This window comes from Varanus komodoensis, unplaced genomic scaffold (assembly GCF_004798865.1).
Source record: "Varanus komodoensis strain SLA01 unplaced genomic scaffold, ASM479886v1 scaffold16, whole genome shotgun sequence".
NCBI classification, from domain to species: domain Eukaryota; kingdom Metazoa; phylum Chordata; class Lepidosauria; order Squamata; family Varanidae; genus Varanus; species Varanus komodoensis.
In genome coordinates, this window is record NW_025335468.1 from 10,935,934 (window position 1) to 10,962,804 (window position 26,871).

At 40.8% G+C, this 26,871-nt stretch overlaps 1 protein-coding gene across 1 annotated transcript in view; it reads left to right on the top strand.

Moving 5' to 3' along the window:
* The window catches only part of SERGEF (secretion regulating guanine nucleotide exchange factor), a 116,934-nt gene extending 90,523 nt beyond the window's left edge, over nt 1-26,411 (top strand). Inside the window, exon 11 of the mRNA XM_044425908.1 lies at nt 25,990-26,411. Within this exon, the coding sequence (XP_044281843.1) occupies nt 25,990-26,171 (182 nt within the window). The 3' untranslated portion in view covers nt 26,172-26,411. The remainder of the gene's footprint in view (nt 1-25,989) is intronic.
* The last annotated feature ends 460 nt before the right edge of the window (nt 26,412-26,871 follow it).

The window sequence follows — 26,871 nt, forward strand, 5'->3', positions numbered from 1 at the left end:
TTGCAGGATGAGCAGGATTCACAGGCCGTGCCTGTGCCATTTTTAATTTCAGTTAATAACTCAGAAACAAGTTGTTTTATATATCTGAACCCTAGATTGCTTATGTTAAAAAATCCCCACAGGTAATCTAACAGTTATGCAATTGAAATTGGAAATAGCTCAGACAAGGATGTACTCTGCTTCTTCTGCAGTTCCTGGGTTAAACAACCTAGCAAATGCCAAAAGATGCATTGGAACTAGCTCACTATCTGATACTTAGTATAAGCTTTCAAGTGGAAAAAAATGGCTTTATGAGTCTGACCGAAACTGGTCTTCCTGCACAATGGTATGTACCTGATGGGATTTTAGAGTAACTGGCACTGGGTTGCAATCAGTGATTGTCAAAACTTCAGTTTTTATTGCCTGGTTCCTTTTAAAACCTCAGTTGTCCTTGAAAACCTATTTTAGGAAGGATGAAACTGGATGTACAGAATTGTTTTAACACAGCTTGAATTATGAGTCAACTTAATTTTGTCACATAATTTAACACCCAGAACTTTGCTATGAGCTACTATCAAGCTAGTTTTCTAAGCAGAGAAAGCTTAGCTTATTGGACAAAATCATGCCATACAACACAGTAGACTGATCTGATTAAAAATATGTCTGCCACTTTAACCTGAGGAGATCAAGTGATCCCTTGATGGGGTCTGATACTGGGTTTGCCATAACTTGCAAATGGGAAGCTTTCATCCTGCAGACCTAATCTGACCCACAGAGGTTCCTCCTTAGTCATGGAGGAACAAAAATCATGTTTCTTTTAAAACCAAGGGAGAGTGTCCCCCATCTGCCAAAGAACCCTTATCCTGGTACAATGAAAGCAAAGTGCCAGTTCGATTCACTGTAAATACAGTCATTTGAGATCCTTTCCACCCTACCAGCCTGCCCCTTCTAATTCATCAGATTGTGCCATGTGTTCACAGCAAATCACGATCAGCTCACTGCACCTGAACTGGCAGCAGACGATTCTTCCGCTAATATAGCGTGTTTGTTGATGCAAACCCATTCATTATTCAAGCAGCAAAGATTTCCAGCAGGAATGCTCCCTCTTTTTCCTGCTCTGTCTTCTTATAAGTTATAAGTATCGTGTCGGACCAGTGCCTTATATTAGCATTTCTGTTGACCTTCTTTGCCTTCAACTGAAAACATCACTTGTCCAAAGCAGTGGAATTTCCTATTCACAAAATGCCATTTAGAGCTATTAGGTTGAGCTGGAGGACTCAGTTTCCTTCATACTTTTTTGAATGTAAATGAATATACAAAGTGGACAGTCTGGATAAGAAATACTTGGACAAACAGTGGAATTATTTGCTTTCATCAGCAGAAAAAACACAAACATGTTAATAGGTTTAATTTCCTTCCTCTGCCTGCATAGCTATCCATTGAGCTAGCTTATCGAGTCACCTTTGCTAAGCTGGAAAGGCACAGGCTTGCAACAGGATGGGTGACCACGTGTGGAAGTGGACTTGATGGCTTTACAGGCCCCTACATCTCTACTATTATTTCTGTCTAATACTGGTCAAATAGATAAACTGACAGATGACCAGCCCAAGTTAGTTGCAGCATCTATTTCAGAAAATTCAGCCCAAGTTGGTTGCAGCATCTATTTCAAAAAATATGGATTTATTTGCAGATAATTTTTTTAAATCAGAGAATTATATTATTTTAGGGAGCAATGCTATACATGTTAGGCAGAAGATAGCTCTGCAACCCCAGTGTTCCCCAGGCAGCCATGCTGGAAGCTGTAGCCATTTTTTCTGTCTAAACCAGTACAGGATTGCTCCTTAATGCACTTGTATACTGCTTTACAGATATATAGGATCCCTCTCTTTAAAAGGCTGCCCAGTCCAAGTCAGGGTTAAAGATAACAAACCATCAGAAGAAATATCTGGGATGCAGAGTTGCCCATCAGTAGCATGTGGACAGCAGACTGAAAGAAGGACACAGGTCGTCTGGGCACAATGGCTCACACTATAGGGTGATGTGTTGCATTTCTAAACTATTTCTAAAGTCACATCTATACATATAAATTATCATAATCTCATTTGTATTTATAGATAATATACTGAAGCAGAAGAAGAATCACATCTTTTTTTGGTGAGAGGGTGGGTTGGGCATTCATAAGTAGCCTTGCTGTCTGAGAAACAAAATACAATTTTCAGATAAAAGTATCCCAAATGTTTATTTAGGGCTCTTTCTGGATTTCCCTTAGGGCCTGTACAAGGCCTGAATGATGGGCTGGCTTCCCTACTGAATTAAGATATAAACACTTGTGGCATACAAAGCTAAACTGCTGATTAAATTTCTCTCATCACATTTGCCTTGAGCAAATTCTGTGCATTCAACAGATAGAAATATAAAATGCTTAAAAAATTTTTCCCTTCAGACATGGGAAAAATGGATGCTTTCTGGCATTAAAGACGCTTGATTTATGAAAAACAACTGTATTTGCTCGGGATCTTTGTATGCCTAATTGTATACTAAGAGTGTCTTCATGAGATTCTGCATTGCGTATTTGTGAATCTGTTTTGACACTATCAGGAAGTCTTGTAGTTTCTCTTATTTATTGTAGATCTGTGAAAGTCTCCATGTTTGTAGTCATTTAATCATATTATCAAACGGCTGTTTCTACCCACGTACACCTCTATATTCAGGGTGAAGCTGTATTGCTTTAGAGGGGATGAGAGCATTTCTGTCATAAACAATGGCTTTAGATTATTCACTGGCTCATGTGACAGGGCTTGTCAAATTCACATTGCCCATGGTTCATCCTGTAGGCTCTGATGCATCTCCATGCCAACAAATTAATGTCTGTTTGGATGAATGTCAGTGCTAGGTGCATTGCCTAAAGGTGTCAGAAAATGAGGACACTTCTTAAGTACGAATGATGTGGGAATCTAAGCAGTCAAGGCCAACCTGGGTGGAAATATCTTGTTTTCCCTGCTGTTTACTTTCTATATTTATCTCCCATGTTCAAAATGTGAGCTCAGGATGTGAATGTGAGCGTTCGATCCAGTTGGCTGAGCAAAGGAAGTACTTTGCTTGAACTTGTTTCTTTGGCATTTTGTTTGTTGTACCATGATTGTTCTGTTGACTTCTAAGACAGCAGAATGATGTTAGATGTGCATGTCCAGTTAATCACGTGTTGTGGGACAGCTTTAAACACTTGAGAGATCACAGTGAAACTTGGCATGCATGATAATGACCATTTTCTGTTTGAAGCTGGAACACAAACTTGACCTCTGCACCCATCTTCAAAAGGGGAAGGAAAAAGTGGGAATATTATTCTGATTATAATGTATTCCGATATTGTAATGCAATATCAGAAGCAAGTCCATTCAGAGATCGTGCTTTGCTTGCTCTATTTAAGTGCACTTCAGGTGAAGTTAGAGATATACATGTATCCTTTTTCTTTTATTTCTGTTTATGCACCTGATTCAGAAAATGAGAGGAGAAGGAATGTGCTGAAGCATAACGGGGAGAGTGAGGGGATGGTCTTTGGACAATGTACATGTAATAGGGGTGGAATTTAACAGCTCCACACCCCCTTGGCTCTTCTCCAATTAATGCGCAGTGCTCAGTCCCCCTTGCTATACAGCAGGACTTTAAAAACCATATTTTCCTTGCGTGCATAGCACATGCAAGCAACCTACATGCATAATAGGGCTGGTCCAAGAAATGTTGTTGCCTGAAGTGAAGGGCAAGATGGTGGCTGGCTCCTTTCCATGCACAAGAGCAGGCCAGAACAGGTGCTGAGCTTGTAATGCTGGTGATGAGGCAGCATCCCCTGCCACAGCAGAAGATGAGGGCAACAAACTTAGTCTGAGGGCTCAGGGTGCTTCAGAGGCACACACTGAGTTGCAGGCTCCCTTGTTCACAGCATCTGTTGAATCACAGCATTAGAATCTGGTGTCTCACCCTCCTTATTGGAATGGCTGAGGTGGTGCACATGATGGGAGTTGTAGGCCCTTTTCTGTCTAAACTTTCATAGGATTTTGCCCTGAGCATCACATTCCATGACATTTAGAAATCAATACGGAGTGACAGAAAATCCTCAGCAGTGGGAATTCGACAGTACCACTGCCAAAGAATGTTATATTCAAGCTTCCCACAAGAGACAAGATTAATTCCAACAAACTTTTTTGGAATGAGGATACCCAGTTAATTTTCTCAGTTAATGGCTTTCAGTAAATGTGGACCCATGTAATGCATTCTCCTTGTTATGCAGCCCTTCATTTCTACTTTTGTTCTTTCCATACAAACTTTGTTATAAAAGCAAAGCATGGACACCCCATTGTTGTCCTCCAGAGCACTCTTCCAGTTATTCAAACAACTGACAGAGGAAGGTTGTTTCTGATCTTCCTCCCTTGTATGTATTCTGCAAGGGTACCATAAACTGAGCATGGCATATGGGGTGCCTATTGCTCTAGCTATATTAAGGCATCACTCAGGGCCGTCGTAACAGCATTGTGGGCCCCAGGCAAAGCAGTGTCCTGGAGCCCCTATGACAACTACAACTACTGCTAATTTTGGAAGTTTTCCAATTTTCCAAGGGTTAACATACACAGACTAGTATGGGGCCCACGGGCAAGTGCCCATCAGGCCCGTGCGTTAAGATGGCCCTGGCATCACTGTCTAACTCCAACACTTAGGTAACAGTTGGGTTAGCTAAGGAGAGCAGTTGTGCAGGTTGTGTGCTCCCTTGGTTTTCAGCATACTTTGCAACATTTGCCTACATAGCCGAGCAGCAGGGAGTACATATTGAAAATCTGTGGGATTTTTCAGTCAGGGGAGAAGTTGCATCATATCAGAGGAAGCAATTATTCCTTTCCCAGCTTCACCCCTCTCCCAGTAAACTCCTACCCACCCATCCACGCACAGCAGTTGAATGTAGAAAAAAGGCTTCCATTTGCCTTCCCTGGTTAAATGAATAAATAAATAAATACAGAGCTCAAGGAATGAGATCAGAGATCCTGTCCTAGTAGCATCTCTTATTATGAATTCCAATGGCACAGCTTCCATATAGCCTGAAGTGTCTGATCATGGAAGCTAAGCAGGATCAGGTCTAGTTAAGTTCTGGAGGAGTGACCTGAATGTTATGATTTATATGATTATTGTTGTAAACCACGCACAGACCTTTGGCTATGGGTAGTATAGAAATGTAGCAGCAGCAGCAACAACAACAACAACAATAATAATAGAACAAATTTTTATTAAAGGATTTACAGAATATCGGCCTCTCAAGGCATCTCACAAAACATAACAACAGAAACTCAAAGTTCCAATATATAACACAATCTAAAACATCAAACATTCCAAAAAAACAGCAAACAATAACTATAGTTTCTAAGCCTTTAAAACACTGCTCAGCCCAAAACAATAACCATAACCCAAACCCCAGTAATCTGTTACCAATAGCCTAAAAGCCAGTGGCACTTTAATGGAATAATATAAGTTGAAAGCCATTTGAAGCACTTGCAACTTTTCAGCTGCTTTAAAGGCTAGAACTGGAATGACCAATGCCAGCAACATCTCCTTTGGGACAGAGTTGGATCAATCAGAGGCCACAACAAAGATGGCCCTGTCTCCGGTGCCTTTCATTCTAACCTATCTTAATAGGAGTGGCATAAAAATTATACTTCAGATTAACAAATAATAGAAGGCCAACCAGTAGAGACCCCATTTCTGATCTTAAGATGTGGATGGGTGCATGCAGGTGGAGGTGGTTCTTTACAAAAACCTGGTCTTATACAGAGTGCAATGCTATGCATGGTTTTACAGAAAAAAGATATTCCTGTAATTCTCAGACAGGGAATTGTAAGACTTCTTTTTCTGTATAAACATTCACGGCATTATACCCTGAGATTTTTAAAGGTCAAAACCAGCACCTTGAACTTGGCCCAGAAATTGGGCCTACTAGAGCAAAGATACATTACCAGTGTAATGTGTTCTAGCCATTAGCCCCAACGCACGTTCTGTATCAACTGACATTTCCAAGTTGGCTTCAAATGCAGCCCAGTGTTGTGCATTGCAGAAAGAGTAGTTTAGTTCAAATCTAAGTAGGCCATGCGTTACTGAGGCTGGGTCTGCTTTTCCCAGTTTAGGCTGATCAAAGGCATTGCCAGCCACTGCTGCCACCTGTGCTTCTATGGAAAGTGTTGAGTCCTTGAGGAGGAGTGTCCCTCATCCGGAAATGGTTGCAGATGTGTCCAGAAGTGCTGGCTTCCCTACCCACAGCATCTCCATCTTGTGTGGGTTAAGCTTCAGTTTGTTCTCCCTCATCCATCCTAAAACCACCTCCAGACACTTGTTGAAGTCGACAACAGTGAAGTCCTTTTAGACTGAAGAGTGGGATATTCAGTGCTTTAAATGAAATAAATAGATACATAAATAATAATATAAACATAGGTGAGATTTTGTTCTTTTAATTTTCTCAACTTTTCCCCCACCCTCTGCACCCCAAGCTCGTGGGATAGCTGTTCTTTGCAGGGGAGAGATGAAGCTAGGTCTTCCACGTTGTCCACCACAGCTCGAACTTGCTGTGTAAGTCAAAGAAGGCATTGTTTTTTCTACATATTGATTTTTAAAAATTATTTAATTTGTTTAAAGGCCTCAAACTTTTGCATTTTGCATTAGAATTATATCCTGCTCCATGAAGAAAGTTTTCAATGGATAAGTTGGTATGCCTGGTCCACTAGATTATGCCCATCATATTTATTTCCATATCCATGTTTGTTTCCATATGTTTGTTTCAGGTATCCATTCACTAACTGTGTACATGTTTTGGGTAGAATATCCCTAACAGTTTACGGAATTGGGATTCAGTAGCTTTTGGTAAATGGATTATTTTGTGCACAAGAGAGAAATTTGCCAGTGCACAATGAACTAAAAAGAAAAGTGTCTTTCCCCTTCCTTTAATGGCCTGTGAAATATGGGAAACCTCAGAAAGACTATATAAGTAAGATCTGCACTGCGCTGGTTTTCCATGTGATGACATGCCATTTAGGATCTGTGCTGGCTGACCAGCAGTTGCCCTGACTTGTTGTGTCTTGTGCATGTGAGCGAAGGGAAATGTGCAAAAGGTTATTCTGTTCTTGCATTATTTGAGAGTTATGCAAGGACTGCCTGGCTTTGCACAACACAACAAGCCATGGTAACTGCTGGCCAGGGTTTGCATGCTAAAAATGGTGGCCAGTAGAAACTGTGGAACCTAAGGCTTAATTTATCCACAGTGGCTTATCATGTCATGAGAACTGCCTCTCCTGATGTGATGGGCTGGAAATTGGGAGAACTAAAAGTTGAGTGTTGGGAAATGTTGTTAATGCTCTATTTACATGTGAATGGGTATTTCATTAATAAGTTGAAAGGTGTGGAAAATCCTTTGATTCTGATATTTCTGTTGAAGGTAAACATTCTTGTATCCTGGATTTTAGAGTTGATACCAGTGTTCCAGTCAGGCTATAGAAACAGTATTTTGATAGATGGGTGAATTTGGAAATTGCAGTTACACTATGTGAAGCTTGGAGAGAAGTGTATAGATAGTTCTCTTTGGAAATGAAAACCTGGAGGGAAGGCATTATTGACATGACCTCTTCCTATTAGCTTGCATAATGACAGCTGTACTAGTCAAAGGACAGGCAATTTCCCCAAGAAACAGAGTACAAGAAACAGAGTACAAGCTGAAGAAGAGCCTGAATTCCAGAGTCAGTCTACATATTTGACCCCACAGTGGGATAAATGAGTATGTCTGAGAAAGTAATGGCAAGGATAGAGATTGGGGTGGAGGAATGAGGGGGAAATAGTAAAGGTGTAGAGAAAGAGACAGGGTGGAGGGGAGCGGGGTGAAGCAGTGAGGTAAGGAGGTGGGGGGAGAGGCTGGAGGTAGAGGAAAACAGTGAGATAAAGGGGGAAGTGGGAAAGAGAACAAGGGTGAGGGATAGGATGGGAGAGAAGTAATGAGGGAAGGGACTGTAGAATTAGCATGGCCAGAAGTTGGGAGCAGAGAACGTAAAGGGGGAAGGTCTGTATGGGTGGAAGAAGATTGGGTGAGGGAAAGAAGAAATACTCTTTCCTTCTCTTCTTGCCCATAAAACATCTAATAATTTGCAGGGTTGGAAACAGGCAGGAGAATCTGGTGCCCTAATGTTCACCGAGAACAAATTTTTGAAGGCGACAGGGAAGGAAGCCCTTATTGGGTACTATAGGAGGTCCAAATGGGTGCTATGGCACTCATGGGTTCTTCCTTGGACCCCTGAACTAGATGATACAAAATTGGGGAAAGGCAAGACAAAAGTCTCTCTACATGTATGGTGTGTATGTGTGGAAAGATTCCTCTGCTCAACAAACAGTTCCAAAGTAAATTACATATCTTACTTTTTATGTTAGGCCATGTTGAATGTTAATCAATTTAATATAGTGGGTGTAATCATTGTAATGTGTATGATGCTAAACAAAATGTGCATATAACTCTAATCATAAAGTTGGTTCCAGCAAAGCACCTGTGTATCAAAGGTCTCCTTCCATCAGTGGGAGGCTTTTAATCCAGAAGAGCTTTTTCACTGGCTGGATGTAGTGGAGGTGATCTCCCATTATCCCTTCCCCCTGCATTTCCTATGTGCCTCTTTTTGCCTGCTGGAGCATTCAGAGTGGAACTCTGCTTGGGAATACTTCTACCCACAGAATGAAAGCAGTGATTCAAATCCACCAATGTTGAAAGAAATGTAATGCTTCACTTTTGAGTACCCATATCACTCAAACATGCATTCATGAGCTGCCCCCACTTCCAGAACCATGAGTTCTAGATCTGATGCATTTTTTTCCCGTTTTCCAAACCAGGAGGTTAATTGGGTTGTGATGATACTAGTTTGACAGTATTTTAAAAGATGTTGGGTATCTTGTCTATTGGACAGGGCAGGAAACAAGGGGTGGGAATAGGGGAGGAAAAAATGGCCTGGTTCACATGGAGCAACAACCCATAATTTAGGGTTGCGTATGGGTTGTCATTGAATTATGGGTGGCGGGGGTGGGGGGGGGGAGGTTGGATTCCTGTTATTACTTATGCAATTTGTATCCTACCTTTCTTCCAAAAACAGCACTCAAGGGGGCTTGCAAAACAATTTAAATTAGACTTAACCGAAGGAACACATTCAAACAGCAAAGCAACCATTACAGAACAAAAAGAGTACACAAGGCCCACTTACAGGCCAAAGTCTTTCTTGCATAAAGTAGAAGGGATAGCAGAGAGGGAGTGAGCCTAATCTTCCTTGGAAGTGAGTTTGACTGCCTGGGGGTGGTCACCAAAGAGCCTCCTGTTGCATTGCCATATACACGGATGGTGGCAGTCTTGAAACAAAGTCTTCTCTGGAAGTTCTTAAGGACCAGGGAGGCTCAAATCGGAAAAGGTTCGTTTCAGAGAACCTGGTCCCAAACTATATAGCTTTGTTGAATCATGGGTTTTTGTTAGGGGTGAACCATGCACTATAATTTGCTAATGAGTTATTAACCATGAACAGCCCAGGAAATGAACACTTGGTTTATAAACTCCAAATTGTTGATAGTTAAGCCACAGTTAAAGCATAGTGCGGGCTTCACACGTAATGACGACCATTAACCACCCTGTGCTCTAGATTATTGTTAGAAATGAACCAGGTTGGTGGTGTTAAAAACTCTCATGTTAAACCACCAAAACAACTTCATAAGAGCAGCCTGGTGATAGAATAAGCTATCAAGGAGAACTGTGGACACTCTTCCTTGAAGAGTAGAGGAAAATAAGCAAGCAGTTGTCACAGTTGTTCTTTTTTCCAAAAAGATACTCTGCTTTACAAAGATAATTGAATCTCTCATGTGTATGCAGTAGGGAAGTATTGTTATCCAGCAGCACTGAATAATGGCAAAGGTCATTTGCAATCTGCATTGTGCAAAGCCACATCTAGCAATTTTATCCAAACAGTGCTGTGGATATGTTATCAGGTGATTAGAAGTATGCATGTTTAATCCGTTGTTGAGTCATGCTGCATAGCCATGGACACCAATTTTGCATGGACCCTCTTTCTGTCTTGCTGTGCTGTGCAAATCTATATGGCAGGGTTTCTTTGAGGGTTAGATAACCCACTCATGGCTTGTTTTAGGATAAATTAAGGCATGATATGCTGTCATGTCCTGTGATATAGGTCATTTTCACATACTTTCTAAGAATACTACTACTTCAACTATTACTAACTCATTATTAATCTTCTGGTATCTATTAATTTAGCCCCTTCATGGAAATATCCTTTGGTGAAAATTTATTCATACACTTTGAAATAGATAGTGCATATGAATGCAGAAGCCCCAATTCTCTCAAAATCAAAGGCCAAGAGCAGTAATTATTTCATTTTGAAGATTTAAGACACAAATATGCTTTTAAATTTGCCAAGAAAATGGATTCAGTAAATTCAAAGAGCATGAGCTTATGTTCTCTCCTCTCATCTAATCACAGGAAATCGGTTGAGAGGGTTCGAGTGTGTTGCTTCTGCAAAAAATTACACCCCTAAGTATTTGATAGGCTTGTAATTATGGGTATTACCCAGATAGTCGTAAAAGCCTATCATAAGAAGTATGAAGAAGCATAGTATATGAGTTAAATTTATGAGCAGTAGTGACTTGCCCATTGCCACCAAATGAACTTTGTTTCCCAGAAGCGGTTTGAAAATGGCCCTTCCAGATTCTGTACACACTCCATTGTGACATGGGATGCTGCAATGCAGAGCAGCTAAACATTTCGCTTTCAGCAAACCAACATCTGTGGAATCACATGTGGTGACTTTTTCAAACGCTCGTGGACCTGTCTGCACAGGGTGCCAAGGTGTTGCAGCATCTCAAGCACTTATTTATACATGTTGGAGAATGGGCAACATCCAATAATGTCCCAAGGGTTAGTGTAAATCAGGGCTAGCTCATCATTACCACATGCTAGGTAAAGGGAACAAATGATGATTTCCTAACATTGGCGCTAGTCCCATGGCAGCATTAGATACAACTGCATGGTTCATGTTGGACAATGGTCTCTTTCAAAGCTTGGGTACCACTGCTGCTAGATGGAACTATGATTTGCTTTTCACAAATAATGTGTCCAATCAGTCTTCTCTAAATGGGTGCCCTGCATTTGTGTCACAGCTCCCACAATCCTCAGCACATGGCCATTGTTGCACCTGTTCTTGGCAAATACAGCTACTCCGGAAGGTATATGTGTTTACAGGGCAAATCTTTGAACGATTTCCACTAGAATCTCACTTGAGAGATAATATGCTGCTCCCTCTAATTTCCATGTTTCATTTTATTTCCATGGCCTGAAGAATTTCCCTCATATTGTATGAGTTACATGAGTAAAGTAGGCATACATTTGGACAATGCAGTTTGGTTTTTCAGTTACTTCTTGAAGTATGCATCTATCTATACCAGTAACTGTCTAGCTATGTATCTCTTTTGAAGAAAGGCCTTTTCTTTTTTCTGTCTCTGGTGAGCAAAATTCAGAATAATATAGCCATATAAGAGATCTCTTGCTGAACTGCTTAGGGTGCAATTCTATGCAAGTTCAGAGAGAAAAAAAGCCTACAGCTTCTAGAATTCCCCACCCAGCCATTCCTGCTGGGAATTGTAGGCCTTTTTGTCTAAGCATGCATAGGTTCATTCCTTTTATAATATTTCTAACAGAGCTTGTATTCTCTGGAAAATGAAAACTCTTTTGGTTATGAGATAAAGTCCTTTCTGCTTGTAACCACCTCCTTTGGATCATCTGCTTGTAGCTTTCAAGATAAACCCCCACGTTGCATCATATTGAATTTTTTTCAGATGAAAATTGGAAATCCAAATCCTACTTTTACTGCTTTCACTTCAGCAAAGGACCCCTCCCAATATTACTTTGATACAAAAGGAGCTTTGCTCTGTTTTTCTTCTTTGTACTCTCAAAATAAGGGCACTATCCCTGCAACTCCCTATTGTGATGTTTTATTATTTATTAAAAGCTTTTGTATGCCATCCTGTTATACAAGATCTCAGGATGGCTTACAATATTTAAAAAGACAATTAAAACAACAATTTCAATAAACAGAACAAAACAATAAATCTGAAAACAAACAGAGCAACTAAACTTAAAAACGATTAAAGTTAAAATACTGTTTAAATAAAAAGGTTTTGGCCTGGCGCCGAAAAGAGTATAAACTTGGCACCAGGCATACCTCTCTGGGGAGTACATTCCAGAGTCTGGGTACCACAGCAGAGAAGGCCCTACTCTGAGTTGATGACTTTTTTACCTCTCTTAAAGAGGGTTCCCAGAGCAGGGCTTCTCCCGCAGATCTTAAGGGCTGTGAGGGCGTATAAGGAAGGAGACGTTCCTTCAGGTATCCTGCTCCCAAGCCGTTTAGGGCTTACCCATGACTGTGGCAGCTTTGCCAGAGGTTTATAACTAGGAAATACTTCTTTATGCATCTTCATCCTTCCAGATCTGCTAATTCAAATTTATCATGTTCTAAAGTGGATAAATCAGTAATGGGCAAATTTTCAGTTAACCACTGAGGTTTGAACCAATTAACAGCAGAAAGCGTTCAAACAAAACATATTTACAAGCAGAGAATGATGCCTGATTCAACAAGATTTAAGGAGTTTTGAAAGTTTAATATAAATTATTGAAATAAGGATTTATTATTACAATGCTTTTGCATCATCAAAGTTCTTGCAAATACTTAACTTGCAGTCCATATACAGACAGTAACTTTTGATGGTTGTGTAAGAGAGGTTTCCATTGCATATGTGGAGGCTTGGAAGCTGTGGTTAGTTGCAACTTTTTAGTCCCACATTGAAATCCCCATGTATTAGAATCTTTCTGTAGTATTACACAGAACTATCTTTCATATGAGTAAAGAGTAAACAAGCTTTGAAAACGCAGGGATGTGCAGATTTACTTTGAGCTTAAAGAATGAACAACATGTTTATTACCAAGGACAAGGGATATACAAATTGTGAAAAAGCTGCTATATGCTTGATTTATATATTTTGGGGCAGCTTTCACTCCACTGTCTACCCATTGATGGATGGAATTTTCAAAAATGCATTCACATGTCTTACCACAAATTTGCATTTTTGGAAGTTTACTGTATGTTTGCTTAAATTTGGTGGATGAGTAAGACATGCATCGGTCCCCCCATTACATACTTGCACACTTTAGAGTATGGGGGATTGGTGATTTTTTGGTTTGTAGCTTTATTATGTATATTTTTCTGCTACTAATTTTGTTTAAAATACACAGAATAAAACATTGGTTAAGAAGGCCTGAGAAATATGTGCAATCTGGACAGGTTGGTGCACTGCAAATTCCATGCTGTAGATTTGGAGAAAGCCTGAGTAATTTGAGTCTGTTGGCATTTTCTCCAGCATTGCTGCTGAGGACACAATTGCCTGTGATGTATGGGGAAATTCTTGTCCCACAACTGGTCTCTCACTTTTTGTTTAGTTATAAAATCTTATAAAAACAAATATTTTATTTGACCATAAAATCTGTTGGAAGGGATTTTTTTTGACATTGGTCATACTTCCATCATTGTAGTGCTACCTTCCTAATGGTTGTCACCGAGGTAGCTCAAACCAAAACAGACATTATTTTAAATCTGTGTTTAGCGACTATGTTGGGGTGGGGGGATTTTACTTTAGAGTAGGTGTAGATGCCACCCCTAGGAAGTTTAAAGATTTGAATTAAGGCCCCTGTACCTGCTCTAAATTCAGCATTAAAAGAAAAAGACGCAGGAGCTATATATAGACTTAAAGTAGTGTCTATTTCTGGTTCTGAGGAGGACAAAGGTAAGCTTAGTTTGTGTATGTGTTTATCATTGGCATTGCCTTTCCTTTAGTCTGTAAATAAAGATGAGACCATCAAGAACCAGCTTTCTAGGGTAGGCCTGAAGGGACTCAAAAATGACTACTCAAAGCTGTAAAGCTAGAAAAGCCAATAAGCATATCAGATGATAAGTCAGAATTCTTCTGTACTGAATTGTGCATAGAACAATTACTTTATCCTAATAAATACTGGTGAACAGACTTTCCTCATTTTAGCTTGGTCTTCAGAGAACCCTCCAGGTGCAAGCTGGATGCCTTTTCTGGCATTTAACTGAGTTAGCAACTTGCATAGAGTTGTCAGCCGCTGCATTCCAATAAAGCTTGATAGCTTTATAAATAACTGGAGTACTGCACAGCTCTCAAGGAGGTGCTGGGCTCCATGACATTTCAGAAGCAGTGTATGGTGCATAATTGGTATAATGATGTTACAGAGGCACCATAAAGCTTGGATGGAGGCCCTCTGTGGGGCTTGCTGTGACCTTGACATCCATTTGAACTGTAAGATGAAGGCCTTTGTAGCACTTGAAACAAGCAAAGTTCTTCGCAAACAACACTGCCACCAAGTAAGGACCCAAATAAACCAGCCATTTGATGGATGGATACATGCTGATTCACTGCAGGAGTGCATTGTTTTAATCTAAGTATATATGTGCAAGGCATCCTTACAGACATCCTATTTTTGAGTTAACGGACTAGGTTGGAAATAAAAGCCTGGCAGCAGTGTGGCGGGGGGGGGGGGGGGTGTTCACAAACCCAGCCACATCAGGATCTAATTTTCTTTCTCAGGATCTAGTCAGGGCTGCCCCAAGATATTTTGCTGCCTGAGGTGAAGCAGCAAATACCTTCCTCTGAAGTCAAGGTAAAAAATATCCAACACTAGCTAAGTTGTTTTGGCATCTCAGGCAGAAAAATCCAAGAATTGCTTCTTCCTGGCAGAACCCCCCCCCCACACACACACACACATCAATTAAATATTTAATGCTTTTCTGCCCTTTCACATTGCCTCCAAACAACTGTCTCAGGTGGCAATTTATTTCTGTCTGTTCTACCGGATAGGCTAGTTCTCATTCTAGGGCTAGAGAGAAGTAACTACTGAACCAATCTTCAGAGACTTCCAGAGGAAAGGGACTTGTTTTCTTCAGTCATGTGAATGCTCTCTGGGTGGGTGCTGGTGTGGAAGTTGTGGATAGTGTGTCTGGAAGACCTGTAGTGGTTATAGTCCGTAAGTATTGTGCTCCCAGGTTTCTGTTGGGATTTGTTCAGGCTGCTAAAATATTGACTATATGTTATATGGCAAAAAGGGGATAGCCTTCCAATCTCCCCTTTCTGGACTAGCTGTGGAAGCTCAGGAAGTGTGCCCATAGTAGAGGACACTGAGAAATGTTAGCTTAACATGTAAAACCCAGAGAATTGCCTTGTCCAAGGGGAGACTTACAGCCCATCCCTTTTGGTGCACTTTTTTCCCATTTGCCAGCATGTTCCAGCTGCCACCTCTTTGCAATTTTGCCCATATGCAGTCTTGCCTTGTTTTCCGTTAGTCATTTTGTAGCAGTAACTGAGAAAGTAATAGACCAGGCAAGACGACATAAAGTTTTGAAGCAGGAAGTGTGTACTTGTGCAACTCTGAAAGATGACCAGAATAAAAAATCCAATACATTTCTACATATTCTTGACATTCAAAAGATGGTGGTGAACCAGTGGTGGTCACTCCAAAGTGCTGCTTGGGCATTGGTGGAGTAGCTGTCACTTGTGGCAACACAGGGCTCTGGAAAAAAAACCCCCAAAACTGTAGGCAACAATGGAGCAGAGATGGGGAGTCAAGACAGGTTTTATCTCACAGGATGCTGGAATACTAGTTGGAGGACTAGGGGAAAGTAGGGGGATGCAACCCATGGTAAGGCCAATTGTTTGTCAGGTGCACCGTGGTTTGTCTTGCAAACAAGCCGAACTCAGTAATGTATTTGGAAGGTGGATTGCTGTGGTGTGCAAGCTCAACTTTACGCATTGTCTTTTGTCATCCTGATTATTGACTTTTTTCATATGTATTTTTATTTCATTAGGAAGAATTCATTTGTTCATGTTTCTCATGTTGTACCACTTCATCCTAGCCTCCTTCCTTCTATTTTTCAATGCAATTTCTCTCCCCACACTTACATTATCTAGAATTATCTCATCTATTCCAAATCGTCCTTTAATCTCTGTAGCCTGGGTGGATAGCAGACTATCAAAGATGTATTGATGCATTAAGCTGCCGCTGCATTTCCTTTAAAAAAATGAAGATCTAAAAATATACAAAGTTAATGGTGATTTTTAGTACAAGATAATATGAGGCAATTAAAGTGCAACCCTCTGGAGAGTTCTTGCTATAATTGAGAAGAGCAACACTTTAGCCATTGGAACATTCATATCACATGTTGCACATTTCTACTGCAGAAAATGCGGCACTTGCAAAGATGCATGTTAGGAGTATTTTACATTTGGGCCTCTAGGTATACCCAGCTGATGAATGGTTTTGGTTTCTTTCCTTGGGATGAGGGTAGGAGAGTTGGATGGAGGTTATGATGATTGTTTGTCCAGTTACCAAGATTTTACTTACATTCTATTTTCATTGTTTTCTAATGTGTATATTTGTCCCTTGAGTAGAGATTTCCATGAAACCATGTGGAGGAACAATGGTGTGTTGTAAGGTTTCTCTGCTTCACCATGGCTTGTCATTATGCATGATCCCAAGTACAGTGTTTCTATGCAGTTTGCACATATCCACCATAGAGTTTGGCTGCAAGAATGGCTGCAGCTGCCACAGATGCTCCAGCCGTGTTCTGCCTAGCACCTGCTGAGGCAGCTGCAACTGCACTCTGATTGGTTGTCTTGCCCTGCTTTTTTCTCTCCGCCCATGTTCTTCTTTTCTGATGCCCAGCCAAAGCTCTGGAATCTGGGCAGCAGTGGGGCATCACACCACACTGCCTCCAGCAGCAGCAGCCTTGGAGATGGGCACACTTGGTGCCCCCGTCTGGTTGCTACAATTTCCTGGAGCTGTGCTTGGGCAAGGGGCGGCATAGAAATGTTATAATAATAATAATAATAATAATAATAATAATAATAATAATAATAATAATAAACAGTACTGCCTTTGTTCTACTCTTGGGGCCACTTGTGCTATTTGCCTATGCAAGAGGAGCACACAAGGTGTGTGTGGGCATTGCCAATAGGTGCTTGCAAAGCCCTGCTGTCCCTCATCCTCCTGCTGCAGCTGTAGGACAAACACATTTCTTGCAGCCAGCCAGAAAACTCTCCCAGGCAAGCACCCTCAGGAGAAGTCTTTCTGGCAGGATGTGCCCCTCCATCCCTGGCATGGCTTGCCCATGCAGATGCGCTCTGCATGCCTTGATGCAGGGGGAGGTGGCCCCTGGCAGTGTGTGTAAGCTCTGCGCATGGGAGGTGTGGACGCACATGCAGCAAGGGCGCGGGGAGAGGTGTGGGTGTGCTTGCACGTTGGCACAGAGCAGGGTGGCAGTGCTCCTGTAGGGCAAGTTCTCCAGAGAGAAGGCAGTTGTTTGCTGAACAGCAGGAAAAGGCAAAACAAAAAACTAGGCAACCAGCTGAGGCCCCATCCAGAGGAGTGTGTGGGCAAAGAGGGAGAGGCAGGTGACACAGGCCACAGTGGTGCACCCTGGAATTGATTTTGAGCTGTGGACACTGATGGAGTATCTGTTGCTATTTGGATGGAAGATAGATGAGTATGGAAACCATGCATACATAGAAACCATGCAAATACGTGAACCCAGAACACAAGGTGAGATAGCATGCAGTGTGGTCACTGTGCTGCATTGCCTAATATTATGTGTAGGTACTGCCTCCATCTCCGTTCCTCAGGCTCCCTTCCTGAAAATATCGGGTCAGGCACAGGTAACTGTCCTGTATCTTCTGCAGTGAGGACAGATGAAAAGAATTAATTCAGCTTCTCTGCAGTCTCCTTATCCTCCTTTAGAACTCCTTTAACTCGATTATCATCTAATAGCCAGTTGCTTGCTTCTGATACGTTTGGGAAATTCTTTGTCGCTGGTCCTGATGTTGTTAAAGATATCCTTCTCTCTATATATATACACACACATTATATCTTTTATTGGCACCAAGAATCACCTTTGTTCAAGTTCGTGCTCCCTTCTGTTTTCCTCATTTACATAGTCAAGACTTCCATTTTGTGAAGGAAGCCTTTTATTCTCTGATAGCTTTTATTCTCTAATAACTTCCTTGACTCTGCTTGTTAACCATGCAGATGACCTCTTAGACTTGCTGCTACCTTTCCTAAACTGTGGTGTATATTCTGCCTGAACTTCTATTATTGTGGTTTTGAGTAATTTTCACACATTTTGAAGGGATTTAAACTGTTTGACTCCCCCTTTCAACTTTTTTTTTTACCAGTTCTCTAATTTTAGAGAAGTTTTTTTTCCCTGTTGAACCCAAATGTGACTGCATTGGCCTTCCTTGGCAATTTCCCAATACAATATATATTGAACCCGATAACACTCTGGTCACTGTTTCCAACTGGTTCATCATCATTTGCATCTCAGACTGGGCCCTTGTTTCATCTGATGTTATATGAGTTTTAGATTATTACCTGGGATAATTTGATATATAAATAATAAACTCTCCTGTATTTGAAGGTGTCCTTTTCTGTACAGTTTCAGTTTAAAGACTTTTCAAAGTGTGAGAACTGTTCCCCAACATCACTGAACACCTGGACAGAAGAATGAGCAAGCAAACTTGCAAGTCACTTGGTCACGACCTCATAGACGATGATGAAATGTGCTGTATAGCCATCATTTCTAAATACACCAATGCATGTAAATTAATGTATGCAAATGTTATGCAAATCTGCAGCTTTTGTTCTCTTTTTAGTGATTCATTTCCTCTTTGGCAATTTGGCTGGTGTGGTGTAGTGGCTAAGAGCGTGGCTCTGGGGATTTGCATTCTAGTCCCCGCTCAGCCATGGAGCCAGCTGGGTGACTTTTGGTCAGCCACAGACTCCTAGCCCCGCCTACCTCACAGGGTTGTTGTTTGGGGGGTAAGATTGAGAGCAGTAGGAAGAGAATGATGTTAGCTGCTATCTTAAGGAAGAAAAAGGCAGGTTATAAATCTAATAAATAAATAAATTCATAAGTGACTCTCTTAGGCACAAGAACCAATAAGAAGACGGTGTTTCCAATGAGGTATATTAGACTTCTAAACACACATGTTGTATTGCTGCTTTGGGACATTTTGTCTTTGGACCTGGCAACCCTGAAGAATTGTGGGTCTACCAGGAGAATTCAGATGCAGGATTATTTTGTGAACACTAATAGAAAAGGACAACAATCTAACAAAACAATTTGTTTTTGTTGCTTAACCTTTCTGACACAATAAAGATATTTAGTTGCTTCTCGGCATTGAGTATGTTATGGATATCGAGTGGTAACAATGCCAATTAAATCCTTTTCAGTTCTAGGTTGTTACACAACAGAATGTGAAAAAGTCAAAGGGCAATGAAGGCTTCTGCAAGGCAGTGTATCGATAACTGGCCTGCTCAGCTCTATTTTACAGTGATTAGATTTAAATATAAATACTGCACAGGCATCTGTGCAAACCATGTAAAATAATCCTGAATTAATTAATGAAATGTAAATGCTTAGAACCATGATAGACAACATAGTCTTAAGAATCTTAACTTGGAAGAAGTATCAATGCATTTGCAGGGACTTTATCACTTCTTAAAATCATGCTTTACATTGAAAAATAAATCCATAATCAGCAAGGGGGTCTTAGTAGTTTTTTGCTTGCTAAGAACTCAAAGGTACACTATTGTGAACTTATGGAATGCAACAATTATTTATTTATTACATGCTTATTTGGTTCTTCTCCCAAGATGTGCAGGGCAATTTACTGCCTTTTTCTCACTCCCCAAAATTGCTAATGATCAAAATATCCCTTAGGTGTAAGTTAAGCTGAGAGAAGATGGCCAGCCAAAGGGCAACCAGTAGAGCTTTGTGGCTGGAGAAGGATTTTAACCTGGATTTTCCCTGCTTCCTTCATTCAACATTCCAACTGAACCCATTTGTTTTTAAAGCTGCAGTTCTGTAGGCTTCAGCAGGAACTTATATTAGCCATTTCCCTGGTCCCTGTCATTATGATTACAGTGCTTTGTTAATTATTCAGTCTCACAAGACTTGGAAAATCATTTGAGAGTCAGCCAAATTAGGTAGAAGCCATCGCTTCAGGGAAGTAATTTAGAATTTATGAAAACAGTGGTTAATTTTAGTTTGGAACTCATTCAGATTTTCGATCTGTTGCCATAATCAATTCGAAATGTGCACTGTTTGGTCACTTATGGGTTACAATTTCTTGGAGAAAAGGATGAGTAGGACTGAGACTGCTGGCAAATCGGTTAATTTAATGAGCAATTGTATATATCAGCACTCATGCTTTAAACAAGGAAGCTGATCTCTTCTGCTGTGCAAAATAATGTCCTTAATCTGTCAAGCTGAATGTTTCTACAGGTTGATGATTTTCATTCATGTTTTAGATGGTTGGTGGACATTCTTAGTGTGGCGAAAATGAAAAGAACATGACAATATCTGAACCGGGCTGGGGGTAGGGGTTTGGTGTCAACTAATAGCTTGAAATACTTTTTGTTCTTATCATTGATTACAATTTTATTAACAGTCTTTAAAGATATTGATGGGGCGGCTCTTCAGGGATGAGCCATCTAAAGACTTGCCTTGTTTCCATAGCAACGCAGTATCTCCAGCCTTTCAAAGCAGACTTGTGTGCTGCAAGGATATTAGATTCAGCAGAATTATGTTAACAATCAAGTGCCTTTCCATTTTCAAAGCGTTTGTTACACAAAAATGGGCTGCACTGGCATTTGAAGAAGAAAAAAAGGTAAAGGTGGGGGATGGCTCACTTCCATAATTTTCAGACAAAAGATTCTTTTGCTTCCTAGACCTGGCTTTTTATAATTCGTAAAGAAGCAATTTGGCTTTTCTCAGGCATGATATACTTCTGAAAAACCATAGCTAAACAAGAGACAGGCACGTATTTGTTTTCAGCTGGCAGATACCAGTGTTTGCCATGCATTGTTGTCTTCAACATGCTATGCAGTTCTTGCACTTATATTATGCCCAATTAAAAGATACAGTGGGGGAACAATTTTCTGGAGCCCCTATATATGTAAGCCATACTTATGCTCAAAAGTGCAGCAATAGTCTTGTGCAGAACCTTCCCCATCAAGTGCTGTTTTCTGTTGTGTACATGGTATTCTGAACCCCATGCTGGCCAAACTATGATAGTTTAAGGACACTGTCCTATCTAGCTTGAGACAGGAAAATATCCTACAAGTCGCAGCATTCTTCAGCCAGCAGGGCTGACAGGGGAACAGTAGGAGTGCTAGGTTTGCTGTCTGTTTAAAAAGTCATAGGGTTGCACCCCAGCTAAAGTTGCTCATGCAGTCTTGTCCTTCCTTCTCCATCATCTTTGGTTATCCACCATCTTTCTATTATATAAACTTATATAAGAAAGTTTATATAATAGAATATGGCCATTATATTTTGCTGCAATTATTTCTGCCTTGCATGAAGTCCCTTCTTTAAAATTTATAAAAGAAATTATTCCAAAAAGAAATAACATTTCAAAAAGAAATTATTTTGGGGTGTGTGTGTTGGATTCTTAATATCATTAACACACCAACTATTACTAAATGGGTAATAGAAATTTAAATCATGTAAAAATGATTCATACTCAAATGTGATTGTGTTATTAGTCAATGTGAGTTAAATTCAGAAATTCATCCTTTCTAGACATGAAGGAAAGGTTGCAATCCCCCATATTAAAAATGCAAGAGCTTTTAGGAGGTCAGACTTAATATCAAAGGTAGCTTCATGTTATAGTTCCAGATTTCAGCTGGGAAAACCATTTACTTGTTGGCTCAGAGTATAATTTATTTAATGGAAAGCCAGCTATGTATTCAGATGCTAATGCAGATTCTGCTTGTTCAAATCAGCAGAATGAGATTGGGAAGGAAGAGTGTGTTTCTCGTTGGATTTCTGGCATGATTAGTACTGCTGGAATAGAGCACTGCATTTTTCTATATCAGATATCTCCACTTCTGTTTTCAGATGTACAGTTGAAAGAAAATAAACAGCTGAATCATTCTGTACCGAAAAAGAGAGCAAAAAAGAAAAAGTGTTCCTTACTAACAATAGCAACCACATCACTGGGTGGTTCTTTTATGTCTGAACCAGTGTGGACTTTGCTGCTTTAGTTCTTCAAATGCCACCTGAATAATTCATGAGTCGAAAAAGTGCCATGTAGTCATGAACTGAATATCCCATAGCATCTTAGATGCTAGCGTCAAGCTAACTGTGCTGCCGGGGAGCTGTGATTATTTTATTTAATTACTTTATTCAGGAATGTCTGTTCCACACTTTCAACAACATCATTCCTCAATAGGTTTACAAAACATGTAGATCAGATCTTCTTTGTGTGTATACGTATATATGCTGGGGAGAGCATCTAAGGGAACACTGGATCATTTTGATTCCCAGATCTGAAGCCAGAGAAGGAGCCGTGACCTTGGAATTGGGGATATGTGCACCGATCATCTGTCTCCCATCTCTGAGTCATCACAGAAAGAACCATGCTAGCTGCCTCTCTGAGGTTGGGAAATCAACCCTCAGAATGGGGGTAAAAGGGGCAGGGAAGAGTGGAGACCAAGACCACCAGGATACAGTGTATCCTGATGACACTCCTGTCTCCTTTCCTTGACTTTTGGAGTGCCCAAATAGGCCATCTAGTTGAAGCACACAGCAAGAGGTGTGGGGAGGCAGAACATGCCTCCTCTGCTTGTCCTGTGCTGCACGGGATGCTCTTAAGCATTGGAATTTGGGAATTAGTTTTGAAGGGCCAATTAGTAGGATGGAGCCCTTAGATTCTTTGGTATCTGGGAAATCACTACATCAAACTCCTGCACCATCTCCAGCTCAATCCTCAGTAAGTTTCATACAGCTTGATTATAGTTACTGCCTCTCGTCATTCACTCCTTGCTTTTGCCACAGGTGTGGGCAGTAGAGAGCATTTTAATACACTTGTGCTGGCCTGTGTCCTGCTGAACTATGCTGTAGTCTGCTCTTAACTGCATTTGACAAAGGCTTGGTTACTCCATGTGTATTGATTTTCCTCATCCTCTCAAATGCATTTTTATTGACATGCATAATGGGTCATTTTGTCTGCTAAAATACTAGAAGGGCTTTCCTCTAGCCTAGCACTGGGGCCTTCCAGTGCTGTTGGACTGTAATCCCTTCAGCCCTAGCCAGCAATGGATGACTGGAGGTGTGGCCCCCAACAGAAGGGCCACAGGTTCCTCATCCCTCCTCCAACCTTATAACATTTGCTATTATATTAGCGCCCAGATGTAGTTTCAAATCCCATTAAGCTATGAAGCTTGCTAGAGAGCCATATTACATATTTATAAATAGATAGCCCCCTATTTGTGTATTTACAACAGATATACTTAACCTGTCCTTCATCCAGATGGATCCCAGGGTGCTGTACTGCTGCTTCTACTACTACTACCTGAAAAGGAGTGGATTGTGAATGCTCTTTGATGTCGAAGACTGTGTTTCTGTGTGGTTTTGAGGACGTGTTCAGCATTCCATCTTCTGCATACAACAAGCCTTGTGGGCATGGTCTCTCAAAAGCCTCCTTTGGTAATTGCTTGCAATGGCTTGTTGCTGTTCTTATTTTGAGTGGCTGCGTAGTTCTTCTCCCCACCCCATTATGATTTCAAAGTGGCTTGAGCTCTGCAGTGAGTTGCTGTTATAGCAGAAGACTGCATGTCCAAAGGAATGTTTTTGTGTGGCTAGGTGGAATTTCCCCCAGTGCCTTGCACTTGTGATCTTCAAGTTCAAGTGCCTATGTTTCCCTTTTCTATGCTATGAGCTGCTGGAGATTCAAAAGACTGGCCTGCCTGTAGTGACCCACTATCTGCCCCTCCAGTACCAATAAGCACCAGCTGCTGGTGGTCTCTTGTTACCATTATTTGCTTCACTCCCTCAGACTCCCTTCAGTTTAGGCCCACGTATCTTTCCTGCTCCTGTAGTGAAAACAAATGAAGAGTTCACCCAACTTCTCCGCCATCTTCTTTCTTTAAACATTGTTTCCCTCCAACAGTTCCACTATCTCCTTAGCTGGTATCCTGCTTCTGGGATATTTAAAGGTTGTTTTTTGAATTGCTGGTCTTGATGTTATTAGTGATGTGCTTTTCCAGATATAATATCGACATTTCTCATTGTGTGCTTTCATTTTTGGTGCCTTTTCAAGTTCAACCTGGCTGCATTGGTTTGGTTTGTGGCAGCCTCATTCTACCCTAGCCAAAGCTTCCATGTTGTCTTCCAGGACAGTCATGCATATAACCCATTATCAGGAAGTTACCTGATCAGGGCTCACTATGGCTAGACCGTCCTCATCAAGGAAAAGCTATATCTGGTTTACCAGTGGTAAACTAGGCTTCATCTGACAAGGTGGACTGAGGAGAACCTCTGAGCTTCCTATGAAGGGTGAACTTGGGTTGGTCACTTGAGGACCTCGCGGTTTCCTGCAATGTGACTCACACATCCCTGCTCCTCCTTTGAATCTGCAAGGAGATCAAAAGCTTCCACTTCGGGATTTAAATTAACCATAGTTTAAACAATTTGCTTAGCTAAAGCTGTGCCAAAGGTGTAGTCCCAGAAATGCATAATGAGCTGTTTTACAAAACAGGCTATGAAGTGGGGTGGGCAGCATTTCTTGAAAGATCAACTATTCCAACCTTTTGGTCCCTGGAAGGGCTTACCATGACATACAAGGACAGAAGCATATTTTATTTTTATTTATTTATTTGATTTGATTTGATTTGTTTAAAAGCCACCCATTAGCATCATGCTCTCAGCTGGGAGCCAGCCAGGATCCTGGAGCCTTAATCTGGCATTCTGGCAAACTGCAACATTCTCCCACAATGCCACTGGCAAGCCAGTATGTCATGGTGCAGTTTCCTTCAGGGGCTCTTCAGGGAAGGGTGATGTTAGCATCCTCTGGATACCTTCAGAGGTAGGAATCTACCACATTCAGTTCTGGGGAGCAAAGCCAAGGATCCAAAACAAAATAAGCTCTATACTCCACAGGTAGAAACATTAATTCTTAATATTAAATTGATAGTTTTAGGTCAGTGATTTGATGGGTGTGACGTATTAGATCTAATATTTCAATATTCAAGACACTTTTTCTGAGGCTGAGCTTATAATGCAAAGATGGAGCTCAAGAGAGAACTTTTTGTTTGCTTCTGGACAGTAATTTATACTGTACTGTTATTGCTAAGTGTCATTTAGTTACTTTTGCATAAGGCTAAAAGAAAAACAAGAGTATAATATTTAAAAGTGTTGTTTCTCATTTTGGTGCTGTATGAAGCACAGTAATAACTGAAACAGGCTCTGAAAAACTGAGCTGCCATTTTTAAGCTAAAACAGTTACTTTGACATTATCCTCTTTTTATATCAAAGTTCACATCCCTCAATACCAGATAAAGAAGACATAAATGGAATAGATAATTAGAAGAGAATGAAATGTTATGTAAACAAAGTTGGAGCAAGACCTTAAAGTTCACACCACACATTTGATTCCTTCTCAAAAAATTCAAAGTGAAAATATCAGCCCAGTTGCAATGCTTCTCTGTTTATTTATTTATTTATTTTATTTATTAGGAGACTTCTATGCCGCCCCATTCGCCGAAGCCTCGGGGCGGCTCACAATACTGTTTACTTGGACAGTATTTTGGGAGGAGGCTGTAGCTGAGCTGTAGAGCTTGCCAAAGTTACCAGGTCCCATCTTTGGCATCTCCAGGTGACTGCTATCGGAAATCCTGGAGTGTCCATCTGGGAAGACAATACAGAGCTCTCACAATATTGCTCATTTCAAGCACAGTGCAGCTGCTGATTGCTAAGTTGATCTGAGCTAGGGAGTTATGACACTGTATTAATTGCTTTAATGTTCCGATTACAATATTTGTTCTTTTTCTCTCAGGGAGACAGTGTTTTTCCTGGGGATGGAATGAGCATGGGATGTGCGGCGATGGAACAGAAGGAAACATTTGTCCTCCTCAGCCGGTCAGGGCTCTTAGTTCTGCACAACTACTTTTAATTGGATGTGGAGCTGGACATTCCATGGCATTGTGTCATTTACCAGGATTCGAACTTGCACAATAGAAATGTCAGCATAACCTGAAGTTCTATATGTTTTATGTACTTACATTTTATGTGGCTAAAGAACATGAACATTATTGGAAAAACTACTTGTCACTTTAGAAGCAAAGAGAAAGGAATCACATTGCAATGTTATTTAAGGGGCAAAATCAGTGCGCTATATTAGAACAATTATTAAAGTAGGAAGAATCTATCAGATGTTACTCATGAGAGCTAATTCACAATTAAAGCAATGGAACGAAACTTGCTTCTAACTAACTGAATTACCATTGATTTCAATGGGAATGGACAATGTCTAAGCTAACCTAAGTTGTATCCATTAGGTTTAATTGCACAGTTATTTTGCCATGTTCATTTTTGTAAAGGGGAGAGGATATTTCTTTGCCTGTGCAGAAACATGGACGTGTTTAGGTTTGAAACAGTGAAGCAGAGTGTGGCTTTTCCATTGTTTTTGCTGATGTAGTCTCTTTGCACTTGGACCGAGCAGCTTTACCGGAACTAAGTATATCAGACTTTTATTCCCCGTGCTGGGAACTCCTAGTAGAGCTGCGATGCGTCAGCACCTTTAAAGCAATCTGGTTTTTATGATATAAAGTGGTGTGTTTGGGAGACATTGGCTTGTGGGACTGATCTGGCCCGTGGAGGCTCCCTCTGAAGGCCAAGTTTGCTCTCCTCCCCAAGCCCCACTCTGGATTCCACCACT